The sequence below is a fragment of the Leucoraja erinacea genome, chromosome 26 (assembly GCF_028641065.1).
Source record: "Leucoraja erinacea ecotype New England chromosome 26, Leri_hhj_1, whole genome shotgun sequence".
Taxonomy (NCBI): domain Eukaryota; kingdom Metazoa; phylum Chordata; class Chondrichthyes; order Rajiformes; family Rajidae; genus Leucoraja; species Leucoraja erinaceus.
The window spans coordinates 16,648,500-16,666,565 of record NC_073402.1 but is presented as its reverse complement, the minus strand read 5'-3'; the positions used below and the strand labels follow the sequence as shown (position 1 = coordinate 16,666,565).

The following is an 18,066-nucleotide window of genomic DNA, read 5'->3' as shown; positions in this document are numbered from 1 at the left end:
CTTTACATGGTTGCACCCGTTCCATCCACCGAACTGCCATCAAAATAGCGTACAGTTCCACTGTATATACTGTCAAATAGTTGTTTGTTCTTTTGTAAAGCTCAACATTCATCCCCTGGACTACCACAGCCACCCCTGTTGTTTCAGCTACGGGATCCTTTGATCCATCTGTGAAAATTAAGAGGTGTTCCCTGTATCTATTATCTATATGGCTATGATATTCTGTCTTTAGGTCTGAATTTTTGTTCCTCCTTTTTGCCTCCCATATCTCCCCTCCCATATCTCCCCTCCCATATCTCCCCTCCCATATCTCCCCTACCATATCTCCCCTATGCGCGCTCACTGGCAGCACACCCTTTAATCACGCTGTTAAACACGCATTCTGGCCCCACCCTCCCCATGCACGCAGTTACGCACGCATGCAGGCTCCGCCCTCAGGCCTGGCGTCATTCGTCTATGCTGGCACAGGTGCGGTGGTGAGCGGATGAATTAACTCAGCCTATTTGTGTAACTGCGATATTATCAATGTTTGGCTGATATTTAAACAGGGCCCCCAGTCATTTCTTAAACAGCTGGAGAAACTCAGAGAGTCGAGTCTCACTGTTTTGTTTGAAATTTCAGTGACAGCAGTCTCTTGCGTCCCAATTTCCTCAGCAATCCTGAAAAGCTTCAGGCTGCCAGCCGTAACGACAATATTACAAAACAAACACTAAAAGTTGTGTAGCAGCATAGAGTCGGAGAGCCTATCACTTGCAACCTGACTGTCAAGAACCATTTATACTACCCCATTTCTGAGCACCTAGATTTGGGCTTTCATTGCACTGGTGATTCAAACTGGATTGTTAAATATTATGTGAGTACCTGTCTTCACCACCCATACTTGCAGATCTCAACCACCCTATGGGTGAAAAAGCTCTTTCTCAGAAGACGTTGCTCATTTTGCTCTGGTTTTAGATGCTTTTGCTGTGGAGAAACGTTTCCTTCTACCTACGCTATCCATTCACTCATGTAGTACTCCCCAGCTTTTGTTTTAGTTCAGTTTAGCTTATTGTCACACACACATAGTGAAAAGCTACCCCACCCCCCCCCCCCCCCCCCCCCCCATTTCATCCCATCTTCCTCCACTCTAAGAGCAACAAACCCATTCCTCCATCCTGGAAAAAGACTAACGATTCACCTTATCTAGGATTTTATATACTTGGATATTGTCACAGCTCTGCATACGTTGCCCTAAGGAAAAAAACTCCCAGTTTATCCAACCTCTCATAACTCAAGCGCTCAAATCATGGTGTCATCCTGGTGAATCTTTTTGAAATCGTTTATAGCTTAATGACATTCTTGCTAAAGCCAGAACTGCACAGAATACGCCAAATGTGGTCTGCCCAGCATCTTGTACAACGGTAGTGATTTGATGAGCGATGAGTTTTGGTGGATGATCTTGCCAACCTTCCTAAACTGCTGCCACAAAATGTTGAGTTTGTAGCTTTAAGGTAAAACTGATGCACATGATAATTAATCACACGTGATTCCTGATTCTAGATTACATTTAAGTGGGAAAATTCAATTTTGCTTCTTCCCTCCTTTCATTGTACATACTTCCTACTTGTCTGGTATATTTCTCTCAACTAATCAGTCTGTGGTCACAATGAAAATGATATTCTGTTGACCAATTAATATTAAACACATAAAGATCTTACGATAGGAACAGTTCTGGGTATATTGTGATGTTTGAAGAGTTGATCAACGAATTTCATTCCAATAACAATATCTGTATAACTAAAAGTTATTAACCCTTAATGTGCTTGCAATAAATATGTGTTAGCCAGCAATGTGCTTGCAATGAATGAAGATTTGTTCACTCTTAATAGACAATAGACAATAGGTGCAGGAGTAGGCCATTCGGCCCTTCGAGCCAGCACTGTCATTCAATGTGATCATGGCTGATCATCCCCAATCAGTACCCCATTCCTGCCTTCTCCCCATATCCCCTGACTCCACCATTTTTAAGAGCCCTATCTAGCTCTCTCTTGAAAGCATCCAGAGAACCTGTCTCCACCACCCTCTGAGGCAGAGAATTTCACAGACTCACCACTCTCTGTGAGAGAAAGTGTTTCCTTGTCTCCGTTCTAAATGGCTTACTCCTTATTCTTAAACTGTGGCCCCTGGTTCTGGTCTTCCCCAACATCGGGAACATATTTCCTGCCTCTAGCGTGACCGAACCCTTAACAATCTTTCCAAGCCCTTAACAATCTTGCTTGCTTAATGTGCTTGCCATAAATGATTTGTTAGCCAGCAATGTGCTTGCAATTGCTTGAGCTCACCTGAAATGAAAGCAAATGGATTGTATTGTTGGCTGGCCCCGCCTGCCCTGTGCTTTTGTTTTGGCTTTGCTTTGCTTGACCTCACCTGAAATTAAAGCAAATTAATTGTATTGTTGGCTGGCCCTGTACTCACTGTGCTTGACTTGACTTGACCCACAACACGCATGCTAGCGCTGCAGAACCCCGCACTGGCCACCAGTATTGGAATTGGTGGAGAAGTGGAATATTGCGTTGGGGACCAGCCCTCCCGTGTGAACCTGGGACCCAACGGGTCCCACTTAGTCTCATAAGCATTATCATTTTCAAATGCTTGAAGATGAATCCAACCCTTTGGAGTCAAATTTGTTACTTTACTATGAACATCAGGGTATGTGGACAGTCAAGACCAGAGGACATCACGGAAGAAAAGGGTTGGTTCAAATGTGTAGTCCCGGAGTAACTCGGCTCAGGCAGCATCCCAGAGAACATAGATAGGTGGTGTTTCATTTTTATTTGCTGTTTCTTGACAAATACATGTTGGCCCTCCCCGTACATTCTTCTTTTCACAGCTTGTTCTTTGGAAATCTGTTGCACAGTTAGTTAGTTCAGTAAGAAATGCTGAAATGTAAATATTGGTCAATTTCTTGACGTGTACGGCACACAAACTGCCTTTTCTGAACAGTCACCCAGCCTTGTTAATATAGGTTCAGTTTATTTGCTGCCTCCTGCAGGTATCAATACAAGTCTTTGAAAATAAAGTTTGAAGTATGTGAAGTTTGTGAATATTTCAGAATATCAGGCATTTAAACACTACAACCTCCAAACAATCTCCGAACTACGCAGATTTGGGGGCATTATTTTCATCCTTGCTTTGTTTGTTTGTTTGTTTGCTATTGTATGTTTGTATTATATATTCTGATCTTTTTTCTGTTGTTTAATATGGGTTTTGCTGAATACTGTTGTTACATATTTCTTGTGCTGCTGCAAGTGAGAATTTCTTTGTTCTATTTGGGACAAAGGACAATAGATTTTTCTTGACTCTTGAACCAAGCAATTGCTTCTACCCTATATGCTCTGCGGTGTTATTTCACCAAGGAAACAGTTTATCCGGAAGCAAATACAAGGACTGCTTTATACATGAAGGATTACAACTGTCGCCATGGCAACCGCAACGCAATATCCTTTAGCTAGTCCCAATAAATAAAACTGTCAGAATGTGGCTTGAACAAATTTTCAGTCAGTGCACAGGAGAGGAAAGACAGAACCACAAAGCTGCTGAGCGAATAGTTAAATGGTAAGGTTTCTTTTTCATATTGTTAAATACTCTGTGCTGCAAACTTGGAAACGGACTGGAGAGTGGAAGAAATGCTTTTCATTTTGTGTGTGAATGTTATGTTTTATGTGCTGCTTGTTGTACGGCATGTGATGTGTGTTTGCTGTACACTTGGTGTGTGTGCGCATAATGTGTGCTTCAAGGAGAAGCTTGGGATCTTTCCTGAGGGCTGTATCATTCGGAGCTATGCTCCAGACAGGGTCACCCACAGCAGGGCAGATCGAGAGGGTGGGAGGAGGGGGGGGGGGGGGGGGATTCTGAGAAAGCATGGTCTAAAATTGACCTTGATGGTGAAATAGGCAGGGAAATAGGCTGGCCAGCAAACGGAGCACCACAACCGCTGAGAAGGCTGCAGCAGCGAGTCATTCCCAACTGTTGTGCAGTCCATGATGTTGGACCCGGTCTGTCTCTGTCAAGCACCTTATGGTGGCTGTCCCCTACACCACTCCCCATGTTAAAATATGTCGCGCATAGCTGTCCACCTGAAATAATTGGCTTCAGCCACCTCAAGACCCACAGAAAGGACCCATACTCCACTTTGAGTGATCACCACCAGCGGGAAGTGTGCTTGGATGTAGTGTATGCGCACTGAATTCTGCTGTGTGGTTTGTCTGCGTGTTATACATCCATGCTAGATGGAGGTAGCTATGGATACAAAGGAGGGTGTACCATTTAACATGATGTGAGAACATCACAATTCAATGAGCCAAGGTCAATAAGGCCAAATTTGAAAGAACAGTCCATTGACTCAAGACTGCAATGAGACTGAACACTTATTTTGGAAGTTGTTTTCGTTTTTGTCTTATGTTATTAATATCTGTGGCATGCGTAATATTGAGTGGGAACTTCATTTCTTCATGAGCTGCTTTGTGGGGTACATTTTAACGCAGAAGGTTCCAGTTTGTGCAGGTATGGCATTGTGTAGCATGCCAACTGGTACTGTGAGCTGTTTGTAAATTATTCTAGTCATTTAATTTAAATTACACATTATTTCCTGTGTCTTTAAGAGTAAATGAAAGATAATTAAAATGTTTGTCTCTACCCTCTAACACAGTGAATGTTCACTCGGGACATAGTTTTTAGACAGGACTGAGTAAGTTTGTGGATCAGACAAGTTAGACTGTTAGAACTTTGCATGGAAGAAATTAGTCTGCCGATAGTCGCAAAGTGCTGTATTAATTGCTTCAGTATAATGAATGCATAACATTCTAATTTTATGAGTGCAATTTAAATTAGAGGAAAATAGCCTATATGGTTTGTAGCCAAGATAGAATTTGTTAACGCAGCAGCTGAAATGAGGTTCTGAATACGGGTCTGAAGAAGAGTCCCGACCCAAAATATCACCCTGAGTAATGCTGCCTGACCCACTGAGTTACTCCAGCACTTTGTGCCTATCTGTGGTATAGACAAGCATCTGTAGTTCTTTGTTTCTACATGTTAGGGTTAGGGTTAGGTACCAGATAAGTATTTTTTTCATTGCAATGCAACAGCTTTACATACCTTCTGGCTGATGCATGATGTGAATCTGTGCCAAGGTCTATACTGTAATGAATGATTCCAGTCCAACTTGCTTTGGCAGTAACTCTCATTCTGGGAATTCTATTCTTACCACAATGTATCAGTTTTATTTTAGTTTAGTTTAGTTTAGTTTTGTTTCGAGATACAGCGCGGGAACAGGCCCTTCGGCCCACCGAGACCGCACCGACCAGCGATCTTCGCACAGTAACACTATTCTACACACACACGGGACAATTTTACATTTATACCAAGCCAATTAACCTACAAATTAACCTACAAATCTGTACGTATTTAGAGTGTGGGAGGAAACCAAAGATCTCGGAGAAAACCCTCGCGGGTCACGGGAAGAATGTATAAACTCTGTGCAAGTAGCACCCGTAGTCAGGATCGAACCTGGGTCTCTGCCGCTGCAATTGCCGTAAGGCAGCAACTCTACCCGCTGTGCCACCCCTGAAATACTTTACCGATGTAAATGATTTTGCTTGTTTACAAGAACACTTGGTCAGGATAGAAAGTTAAGGTGTGGCCTTAAAGCCTTAAAACAAGTACCCGGATGCAGCTATGGTGGTGGCTGGAGGTCATGCCGAACTTCTACCAACACATCACGTGTGCCACCAGGGGGGAGAGAACTTTAGACCACTGCTACACACCGTTCAGGAAAGGCTACAAGGCCGTTTCACTCCCTCCCCTAGGCAAATCTGACCACGCTGCCAATTTCCTGTTGCCGGAGTATAAACAGAGGATAGTTCGGGAAGCGGTAGAGACGAGGGACATAAAGCGATGGTCTGACCAGTCAGAGGCCATGCTGCAGGATGCACTGAGTGATGTCGACTGGAATATGTTCGAAGCAAGTTCCAGTGACGTCAGTGAGCTCGCGGAAGCAGTCACGGACTTCATCGCAACAATAACCGACAACATCGTCCCCACGGTAAGGGTAAGCACCTTTCTGAACTAAAAACCCTGGGTAGACAGGTCCGTTCGTGTGGCCCTGAATGCTCGCACCGTTGCCTACAACTCGGGCCTGGCATCAGGAAACATGGATGTCTACAAGGTAGAATCCTACCGACTGCGAAGGGCGGTGAAGGACGCAAAGAGATAGGTACAGAGACAAGATGGAGTTACAGATGGAACAGCAGGACACCAGAAGCCTGTGGCAGAGGCTACGGATTGTAATCAACTATCGGAGCATCCCTCCCTCATCCGCAAGTGCCGGCACCTCCCTAGCTGATGACCTGAACTCCTTTTACGCTCGTTTCGAGAGGGGCAACACCACCCCAGGTCTGCCGACTATCGACAATACCGCCAGCGGGCTGGCTAACGAAGCTGAAGGGAGGAATGTGCACATTCTTGCTGTCCGAGCACGACGTGAGGACAACTCTGACACGGGTGAACACGAGAAAAGCTGCAGGCCCCGATGGCATCTCGGGGCGAGTACTCAAGTCCTGTGCTACGCAGCTAGCTCCAGTGCTCACTACATTATTCAACCTCTCCCTGGATAAGTCCATGGTCCCTGCCTGCTTCAAAAAATCCATCATTGTACCAGTACCAAAAAATGCCTCCCCAGCCTGTCTGAATGATGACCCTTACCTCGGTAGTCATGAAATGCTTTGAGAGGCTGGTGAAGAAACACATCTGCGCCTTCCTCCCTCGGAACATGGACCCGTTGCAGTTTGCATACCGTCCGAACAGGTCCACGGATGATGCGGTCTCCCAGGTCTTGCACACCGCTCTCTCCCATCTGGACAGCCAGAAGGGGGGCTACGTGAGGATGCTGTTCATAGACTACAGTTCAGCCTTCAACACGATAGTCCCCACCAGACTGGCCGGGAAGCTAATGGAATTGGGACTCAACACCTCCCTGTGTGCCTGGGTCCTGGACTTTCTCACCGCCAGGCCCCAGGTAGTCAAGATGGGAGGGAATACATCGAAGTCCCTCACCCTGGGCACAGGATCGCCCCAGGGTTGCGTCCTCAGCCCCCTATTGTACTCCCTGTACACACATGACTGTGTGGCTAGGTTCAGCTCCAACTCAATAATTAAGTTTGCTGATGACACTGTGGTCTGATCTCAGACAATGACGAGAAGGCCTACTGGGAGGAGGTGGCTGATCTAACACTCTGGTGCCAGGATAACAGCCTCCTCTTGAACATCAAATAAATGAAGGAGCTGATCATGGACTTTAGGAGGGCACATCATCCGAGGACGTACACTCCATTGAGGATAAATGGGGATCCTGTGGATAGGGTGAACTGTTTTAAATATCTGGGAGTCAACATCTCCGAGGATATGACATGGGCATCACACGCCTCAGCACTCGTGAGTAAGGCAAGGCAGCGCCTTTACCACCTCAGGCAATTGAGGAAATTCAGAGTGTCTCCGAGGATCCTCCAGTGCTTCTACGCAGCGACGGTGGAAAGCATCTTGTCCGGGAACATTACCACCTGGATTGGGAATTGCTCTGCCAAGGACAAGAAGGCTCTGCAGAGAGTAGTGCGTTCGGCCGAACGCACTATGGGAACTTCACTTGCCCCCCTGCAGGAACTATACATCAGGAGGTGCAACTCCAGAGCCAACAATATCATGAGAGACCCCTTCCACCCCTGCAATGGACTGTTCCAGCTGCTATGGTTAGGCAAACGCCTCCATTGCCATACAGTGAGAACGGAGAGATTGAGAAGGAGTTTCTTCCCAGAGGCCATTCGGAATGTAAACGCCTATCTCACCAGGGACTAACTCTACTGAACGTTTTTCCTTCCATTATTTATTATGTAAAGGTATATGTGTGTTATGATTGTGTTTATAGTTTGTTTGGTTGTTTGGTTGTTTGCACAAAAGTCCGCGAGCATTGCCACTTTCATTTCACTGCACATCTCGTATGTGTATGTGACAAATAAACTTGACTTGACTTGACTTGACTTAAATACAGTTCTTCTTATTCACAAAGGGCGGCACAGTGGCGCAGCTGGTAGAACTGCGGCCTCACAGCACCAGAGACCTGGGTTTGATCCTGACCTCGGGTGCTGTTGGTATAGAGTTTGCATGTTCTATTTGTGATTGTGTGAGTTTCCTCCCACATCCCAAAAACATGTGGGTGTATAGATTCATTGGCCTCTCTAAATTGCCGGAATCTGTAGGGAGTGGAAAAAAAAGCGGAATAACATGGAACCAGTGTGAACAGGTGGCCAATAGTCAGCGTGGACTTGATGGGCCAAAGGACCTGCTTCCATGCTCTATCTCTAAACTAAACTAAACCAAAACCTAAACTCCCTTCCCCGAGAAGGCATGTTCTATGATATCTGATACCACGGGAGCTATTACCAACTTTTTATTCAGAGGTGGAAAAGTACTTGATTTACTATTAATTGCAAATGTAATTATTTCCTAGGCATCTAATGTCCTGGGATCACATAATGGAATTAAATTCACGTTTCACATTTTAATTCTGTGGCGACATGCATTTGTTTCTGGTAAGTCGTATTTAACATTTATTTAATATTTAAACAATAGCCTTTATAAAAAGAACACAGAAATTGCCAGAAATATAAGAGCATCTGTGGAAAGTGAAACAAAGTTAATGGTTCCTGTTGAAAACATGAAATATCTTCAACCTTTCCTTAGATACTGCCCGATCTGCTGAATGTCAAAGTTATGCAGCATAGAAACAGGCCCTTTGACCCAACTCATCAATGCCAACCAAGGTGTCGACCATTGCTGGTCCCATTTGTCTACATTAAACCCATCTCCCACCATCCATTTTCTATCCATGTATCTGTCCAAATGTCTTTTGTACCCAATTTGACAAAGAATTGTACCCACCTCCACCACTTCCTCTGGCAGCTTGTTCACATATCTACCACCCTCTGTGGAAATATTGCCACACAGGTCCCCTTTATATCCATTACCCTCCCACCTTAAATCTATGTCCTCCAATTTCATAGTCCCCCATTCTTGGACAAAAATAATGTGACCATTCACTTTATCCAAGCATCCCATGATTCTGTGTACCTCTATAAGGTCACCCCTCAGCCTTCTAAGCCCCAGGGGAAAAAGTCCCAGACTCTCCAGCCTCTTATAACTCAAGTTCTCAAGTCCCAATATTTTCGTTGTGAACCTTCTCAGCCTTCTTTCTAGCTTAGTGATATTCTTTGTACAGCTAGATGGCCATAACACCACACAAGAATATAACTGTGACCCCACCAATGTCTTGTGCAGTTGTCCCAACTCTTGTACTTAATGCCCTGACCAATTAATATAGCTGTGTCAGACGCCTTCTTCATGCCCCTGTCTACCTGTGTTGCCATATTCGGGGAATAATGTACTGGTACCCCAAAGTCTCTCTGTTCTACAAGAATCTCCAGGGCCCTGCCATTTACTGTGCAAGTATTGCCCTGGTTTAACTTCTCAAAATGTGAAACTTTTAACTTGTTTGTGTTAAATTCCACCTGCCAAATCTTGGCTCACTCTCCCAGATAATCTAGACCCTGTTGTAATTTGAAATAACTTTCTTCATTGTCTATTATATCACCCATTTTAGTGTCATCCACAAATTTACTAACCATGCCAACTACATTTTCATCCAGATCATTAATAAAGATGACAAGTATCTAAGCTGGGATGCATTCAGGGAGTGCTTCCAGCACTTTTTCTTTTTATTTCAGTTATCCAGGTTTTTTGCAACTCCATCAAAGAATGCTCATGTGTTTTTTTTTTAAGAGAGGCTGGTGTAGTGCTTTGTCAGAGGAGAATTGTCACCTGGAATTTGAACCTTAAATGTTTGGAAATGATCACAGCCCAACATACAGTAAACTTACATTGATGAAACCAATCACAGCAATTGTTCACAATTTATATTCAGTTGGCTTTCAGGACATTTTGATTTTGTAAGCCTACATCTTTACTATCGAACAGTTTATTTTTTAAAAACTGATAAAATTACAGATTAATCTTTTAAACGGTAAATTAAAATCCTACCATTTCTGTGTTTGTGGTTCACTTACTCCATTTACTTAGTCCCCACTACTGCCTGATATTGTAAATCTCAGCAGGACTATACAATGAATCTGAGTCAGTTCTGGATATACTCTGTGTTAACCATTTAACATTGGTTTTAAGATTTTTGAATAACAGTACTGTAACTTTTGAATGACTTTTGTCAACGCATTAATTGCTCCATTTCTTTTATTAATGCTAATTTTGTTTCATTTTAATTTGGCTAACCACGTGTAATAAACAAAATCAGCATCTTCAAAGATCCTCAACCCTTTGGGACTATTGTATCAGATGATTTCCTAATTACATAGCTCAAACTGAAACTTTGACCCATGCCTGATGATATTGACTACCAACTCCAGCCAAATTTTACACATTGTGTAAGTTGATGCTGAAGTTCGTATGCACCTCTGACTGAACTAAATCTGAAACTGTACCCTTAAACCTTGAGTGGCCTTCGTATACAAGATACAAGATACAAGATACAAGATACATTTAATTGTCATTTGGACCCCTTGAGGTCCAAACGAAATGCTGTTTCTGCAGCCATACATTACAAACACATAGACCCAAGACACAACATAATTTACATAAACATCCATCACATCGCTGTGATGGAAGGCCAAATAAACTTATCTCTCCACTGCACTCTCCCCCCCCCCCATGTCAGAGTCAAAGTCAAAGCCCCCGGCTGGCGATGGCGATTGTCCCGCGGCCATTAAAGCCACGCCGGGTGATGCAAGGTCGCACACCGGGTCTTGGTGTTAGAGTCCCGCAGAGTCCCGCGGCCATTCCAAGCCGCGCGGGGCAGTGATGTAGGCCCCGCTCCAGGAGCTCTTCAACCCCGCAACTCGGGCGGGGGAAGTCGCCATTGCGAGAGCCCTGTATGTCTAGCACAGTATTTTTTCATATATTGCGAGTATCTGCTTCACACTGGTACTTTGGAGTGATGTAAGATACCAGAGCTGGCTGATGTATTTTTGCACCATCTTGTAATCAGGCACACTGCAGATGAGTAAACATCCTTTCAAACATGATCAAAGCACTCATCCGTCATCTATAAAGAAACATGTTGACACCAGTTTTCACCAGGTTAAACTATGCATCAAACATAATTGAGATTGCTGCCTGAGTGATTTGCATCTTCATTGGACAGTTATAGTGCAGAGTTTACTATGATGTGGCTGGTGTGGGGTCCTGGAAGGAGCTTTCCATTCAAAGAGTTGAATTGTGAACCTGCAACCCTCCCTAATTATCATAAAATATGTAAACAACAGGCTGCAAAAATGTTACAACATTTTTCGAAAATAATTTTTTCCAGATGCATTTGATGTCACTGTACCGAAGACTGCTTTACTCGGTATCCACAGTCACAGTATCGTCCTTGGGTGCCGTTTTAATGCTACCGGTGACTTCTCACTTGAACATTTTGTAATTAATTGGCAACGCACTGAAAACAACGAGGTGGTGCACAGTTATCATTATGGCAAAGATCAGCTTGGTCAACAGAGTAAACAGTATTCAGGCAGGACAAGTCTATTTCCAGGGGAATTCAAAAACGGCAATGTTTCACTGCAGTTGGACGGACTGAGAGTTGAGGATGCTGGTCAGTACATGTGTTATGTCAGCAGTACAATGGGAAGTGCCAAAGGAACAGTGTCATTGACAGTTGCAGGTAAGCTGTCTTCTTATTGTTCGTCTTTTTGGGAAAAATGTGTAATAGATGCAAATAATTTTGATCACAATAAATGTTTTTTCACAAAGTTAATATTTATAAAAATCCAAGTCAAAGTAATTACCCCTGCAACGCAGGAGATGCAACACCTGTCCTGAAACCTCCTCCCTCGACTCCATCCAGGGTCCCCGACAGTCATTTCAGTTTAGGCAGACGTTGACTTGCACCTCCTCCATCCTCATCTACTGTATCTGTTCTTATCAGTGTACGCTCCTATATATCGGCAAGACCAAGCGCAGATCGTTTGGCTAAACAGTTACGCTCAGTCTGCCTTGGCCTACACAATCCCCCGGTTTTCAAACATTTTAGCTCCCCTTCCCATTCCCATACTGACCTTTCTGTCCTGGACCTCCTCCACTGTCAGAGTGTGGCCACAAACAAATTGGAGGAACAGCATCTCATATTTTGCTTGGGCAGCTCACAACCCAGCGGTATGAACATTGATTTCTCTAATTTCAAGTAACCCCTGCATTCCCTCTCTCTTTAATTTAAACATATCTATTTTACTTGGTGGCATCCTGATTTTCTAAATGTGCTGCTGTTACTTCTTTTATAATAGATTCCAGCATTTGGCAGTTATTAGACTAACTGGTGTTTGCTTCTTGCTTAGTCTTCCCACTTTCTTGATTAGGGTTCTTATATTTGCACTTTCCGAATCCACACAAACACTTTTCACCACAGTGGGACATGTTGGAACATGTTGGAACATGTGCCTTTCCCCACAGTGGAAATTTTTGATTTTGTTGTGGGGGGACGTTCATGTTAAATTCTATAGTGTGTTGTGTCATTTTTCTTATTTTTAATTTTTCTATGGATGTACGTAAACTTAATTATTTATTTTATGTAAAGCACTTTGGTTTCAACGCAAGTTGATTTAAACGTGCTATATAAATAAAATGTACTTACTCACTTACCTTTGGAATCCAGGACATTTTCAATGATCATAACCAAAGCATTGACTTCAACCACTTTAAAATCCTAGAGTGCTGCCCATCAAGTCCAGGGGGTTTCTAAGACCTTAATCTTATTAGTTTGTCTACTACTTTTCTCATGAGATCATGACTGTCTTATATTCTTCCCTCCCTTTAGCCCCTTATTTTTTATTATTCTTGATGCTTTTTGGAAACTGTAAACACATCCAATATATTTGTTGTCTCTGGTTTCTTTATTCTGTATTATGATTTCCCAAGTTTTCGCCCCCCAGGAGAATACCTTAGCCATGCACTTTTTTAATGTCTATTTAGATTAGAAACTCCTTCTGTCTCTTTTTAAATTTCTCACCAGCTTATTTTCATAGTTGATTTAGTGTTCTTTACCTGACTAGACTCCGTGCTACATATTCCATGCGTTAACAAAAGTCTCCTGTGTTTATACTGAGAAGTATTCCAAGAACTGAGTAAATTCTGGTTGGCAGTAATTACAGGATAACCGGTTCCTCCTTGTGTAACATGGTGGTATTTCCAACATGTTCAGCTACGTCTGGAAACATACAGAAACTTACAGAAGCTATTTAAAACAAAATAAAGTACTTTTTGTTTGGGTAATCTAATCAAACCTATGTTATAACTTGCAGCTTACTACAAGGAGCCGGAACTGCTCGTCAAACTTCAGTCATCCAGTGTGACCTTTGTTCTAACATCTCGAGGTTATCCTAAAGCATCTGTTTTTCTGGCAATGTGCAGAAGATAATAACACGCTCATTGAGCCTGAAGTTTTCTTTGCTGAAACTGAAGATGGTCTTTACTCACTCCAAAGTAGTCTTGAAGTTGCTAACACAGAGACATATTGTAACCATATCGTTGAAATACACAACCATCTTGTCAATCAGACTATCATCAGGAAATTCAACATCTTTATTCCACGTGAGTTATTTCTTTTGCTCCACAATTAGTTTTTCTCTTTTGAATTTTCAGTGAATTTGACAAAGAATATGGGAATGGTCAATCTATTCACTTCCAGACTCATGTACACCAGCACGGCACTTTGCAAGATATTATGGCTCATTCTTCATAATTTCCTGTTTGTAGCATTTAATGGACAGAATACTATCGGGGCAGAGCCCAACATATCTTTTTGATATTTTGTCACGATCAGTGGTGAAAATATATACATTCCTCGATGTACACTCCCATTGGGTGGGACTTAAAGCAAGGGCCGTACATTTGCAAAATTGGTTTTAATCGTACAATGTGGATTTCTTTCAAAGACTGCAGCATTAATCACTTTTGGTGGGTTTTTGCAGAATTATATCTTGATAAGGGTGGTGGGTGTATGGACCAAGCTGCCAGAGGAGGTAGTTGAGGCTGGGACTATCCCAACGTTTAAGAAAGTTAGGCAAGTACATGGGTAGGACAGGTTTGGAGGGATATGGACCAAGAGCAGGCAGGTGGGACTAGTGTAGATGGAACATGTTGGCCGGTGTGGGCAAATTGGGCCAAAGGGCCTGTTTTCATACTGTATCACTCTATGACTAAGAAGCCAGTGCCGTTGTTTTTATAGGGTTTCAAGTCTCCTTCTGTAAGTAGCAAGAGAAGGTGTGAATGGGAAACTTTGACAGTCCCATTTGAAGTTGCTCTGATGTTTTGAAACATGACCTAGCATGATTGATTATTTCACATTTATATGTGTTTCAATTTCAGAGAGGATGGAAGCACAGGAGAAAGTTTCGTCCAGTTACATTTGGATTGTTTTGGGCCTGTTTCTACTGATGATTACAGCAATCCTCATTCTGAATATGTGCATAAGAGTAAAAAAGCAACACAAGTATCAAAAAACAATGAGCGTGTAAATGTGGAAGTATGAATAAAATGTTTAACATCTACTTATCCTTGTGGTACTGGAAAAGTCAGAATAGAAATCTGATGTTGTTTATTATCAGCCTTACACAATTGGAAATCTTTTGTTTCCTGTGTCAGAGGTGAAAATTATAATTGTAGGTTGTTTTACATCAGATGGAATATTTGGATTGGGTGCTTTTTGTTATTACACTTCACTGGTGACTCTGACATGATCACCGAATCAATTGTATACGTAACAATATTTGTAAGGAACTTGGAGCAGGGGGTTTTGGGCTTCGTTGAGTGTTGCTGGGCAACAGTACAAATCTTCCACTGACTACGAGATCATTGGTCACCTGTCCTTGGACCATGCTGGTACTTCCATCACACAGCTTTCCACAGGTTTCCAGCTCTCACCTGATCAGACATGCACAGCACAGTCTCTGCCCAGCACAACGCTCTCAGCATCCGGTCAGCTGCACGCACAGATTGACCTTCACACCAGTGGAGGTCCTGTCCCGAAGCTTAAAAGCTGCTTGAGTTATCCATGAGATTGAATGTTTCTGAAGTTTCTAACTTTTGCAAATATTCAAACAAAAAACTCAGGGAGAGCAAATGGGAAAACAGGAGGGCATTAAAATAACAAGGACTACAAGTGGAGCGGATTCAATGGCCGCTATCGATCTGTAGATATGGCAGAAAGAAAAATATTGCGCAACCGACATTTTAATGTACATGGATCACAAAGATAATATATTGTGATTCTAAAAACAAATCAACATGATGTGACCCCTCTCAAAGTACCCACATGTCAGCTTCACAGGCTCCACCAATTCCCTCCCAGAGTTTGTGCGGTCATCTAGAGTTGATCTCACTCTCAGTAATTGCTGAGTTTACAGTGAGTACTTCCTCCACCCATCCTCTGATTCCACTACATTTGGCATCTGCCTGCTTTGGAGGTTTTGGGAATATCCAGGCTAGTTTGCCTGCAGGGAAATTCCCAGTCTTAGCCCCTTCACCTTGATTCACGGGGATGATCCGATGATAGGGTTAACAGAAAGCAACAAACCTCATGCAGATCCACAGTGGGATCCATTGAGAACCTTCTTGATATATAGATGTGCCTAATCTAACGAGGCATGCCGAATACATGCAGGATCACAAAGCACGTACAGAAACCCTGTCGCTGTTATAATTATTTGCCTCTGAGGGGCAGGTAAATCAGATCTGGAATGAACTAGTAGAGCTGCTGCTTCACAACTCCAGTGACCCAAGTTAATTCCTGAGCTCTGGTGAAATTTGCACATTCTCTCTGTGGCCGAGTCGCTCATCCACATCCTGAAAATGTACAGGATGATAGACCAGTTGGCCACGATAAAATTATTCCTAGTGTAGAGACGAGTGGTAGAATCTTCATTCATTCATTCATCATTGTTGAAAACATTAGCGACGCAGTGGTGCTGGTTTCCAATGGGAACGGTCACGGACGCACCACACATGTCTGTCCTCCAGGTCCTGCGGGCATCCGCCGCTGGAAGTACAGGATTTTGGTGTGTGTGCTTTATCATCATTCCTTACAATGCCATGTACGACATTGATCGCAACTTCTACTGAAGTGTGGAAGGCCGTCGGCTCGGTAGAAGCTCATCCGCCCTTTGACAGGTCTTGCGTTTTGTCCTGCTGGGAGTCCACAGTCCCCTCCTCACCTGGAAAACCGGGTGGGGGAGATGGTTTAGTTGCCGACTATCTGACCATTGAGCAGGAAGCACGGGAGTACATGGTACCCGTGGCGTAGGGGGGGGGGGGATCCTGACATGGTAGAATCTTGGGGGAAATTGATCTGTGGGGAGAATGCAATGGGTTTAGTATAAAAGGGTGCTTAAGTGTTAGTGCAGCCTTGGTGGGCTGAAGGCCATTGCTATTTTACATGACTACATGACTTCCTTAAACCTGATCCCTTTCGATTTCTGTTTGGTTCTGCCTAAGTAATGGTTAAAGCTGGGAGATTTACCTTGTACTTTAAGATCCAAATTTCTTTAACATGTTTTCAGTTAATTTATAATCAGTATTGGCAGATACCTTCAAGGCTGATTCCCCCAATTACAATCTAATGTGCGGAGGAGATTCAGATCACACTGTGGGTGATAAACAAATTTGGGTCTTGCCGAACTTCACATTTTAATGACTCCACTGGTGCTCAAAATCAGGCGGATTGTAATTGAATATCTTACTAAATATATTCCATTCACTGAGACCACATGGTACAAAATGAGGTGTGCAGAAAGGTATTTATTTATTTTCTGGAACCTTCTGCTGGGTAGGTCACGAAAGAAGGATAATTAAAAATATTTAAAGTGAAGGTGGGTAAATATTTGATAGATGAATGAGAGAGGGGCATGGAGAAATGACAAAGAATAGGAGTTAAGGTCAGCATAGATCAATCATGATCGCATTATATGGTGGGGCAGGCGTACAAACTGATGGCCGACCGACACCTATTTCTATTGTTCTTGTGAAAACGGGTTTAAATTACAATTCTAAATTATAAATACAGTATTGACAGAAACTATAAACTTAGTTTGTTTTACACACATATTTATGCTCAAAAGATTGTTTTTATTCAGCTTTAAATTGTACGTCTTTAAGACATGTAATTGTCCGTTTTGTGATTGATATTTGTGCTTACCATATATTTTATTGTTTGTACAAATAATTCACTGAAAAAAAATTACTGATATTTTCCTATCTTGTGAGACAAGACGTGATGTCCTATTATTTGGAAATACTTTCTTTACGCATGAAGTATTTCACTGCAGCATGTCTGTACCTGCATTTAATTTTCTGTCCAATTGAGTTAATTATATTAAACATCAGAAGTTATCAGAGTATAGTTTGTGAATTTGTTTAACTTGTTTAAACCTTCACTTCATTTAACTAGAAAAGCAGGAGTGATGGAAAGGAACAACATTTCATTATTTGTCCCCAGTCTAGGCACAGAGGACTCCCAGATCAGATATGAAATGGTCAATAGACAATAGACAATAGGCGCATGAGTACGCCATTTGGCCCTTCGAGCCAGCACTGCCATTCACTGTGATCATGGCTGATCATCCACAATCAGTACCCTGTTCCTGCCTTCTCCCCATATCCCTTCACTCCACTATCTTTAAGAGCTCTATCTAACTCTCTTGAAAGCATCCAGAAAATTGGCCTCAACTGCCTTCTGAGGCAGAGAATTCCACAGAATCACAACTCTGTGGGTGCAAAAGTTTGTTCTCACTCCGTTCTAAATGGCCTACCCCTTATTCTTAAACTGTGGCCCCTGGTTCTGGACTCCCCCAACATCGGAAACATGTTTCCTGCCTCTAGCGTGTCTTATATGTTTCAATAAGATCCGCTTTCATCCTTCTAAAT

General features: G+C 42.8%; 1 protein-coding gene across 1 annotated transcript; it reads left to right on the top strand.

The window, feature by feature from the left end:
* The first annotated feature begins 3,479 nt into the window (after positions 1 to 3,479).
* LOC129709697 (CD276 antigen-like) lies at positions 3,480 to 17,532 on the top strand. The gene is made up of 5 exons (XM_055656213.1): positions 3,480 to 3,594; positions 8,537 to 8,618; positions 11,462 to 11,815; positions 13,449 to 13,737; positions 14,515 to 17,532. The coding sequence occupies exons 1-4, from the start codon at positions 3,592 to 3,594 to the stop codon at positions 13,562 to 13,564; spliced, it is 555 nt and encodes a 184-aa protein (XP_055512188.1). The 5' UTR covers positions 3,480 to 3,591; the 3' UTR covers positions 13,565 to 13,737; positions 14,515 to 17,532.
* Positions 17,533 to 18,066: the final 534 nt, after the last annotated feature.

Bases quoted from the DNA above. Each gene is read 5' to 3' on its own strand.
- LOC129709697 (XM_055656213.1), top strand. The intron at 8,619-11,461 runs GTAAGTCGTATT...AATTTTTTCCAG, and splicing joins GCGACATGCATTTGTTTCTG to ATGCATTTGATGTCACTGTA. The intron at 11,816-13,448 runs GTAAGCTGTCTT...TATAACTTGCAG, and splicing joins AGTGTCATTGACAGTTGCAG to CTTACTACAAGGAGCCGGAA.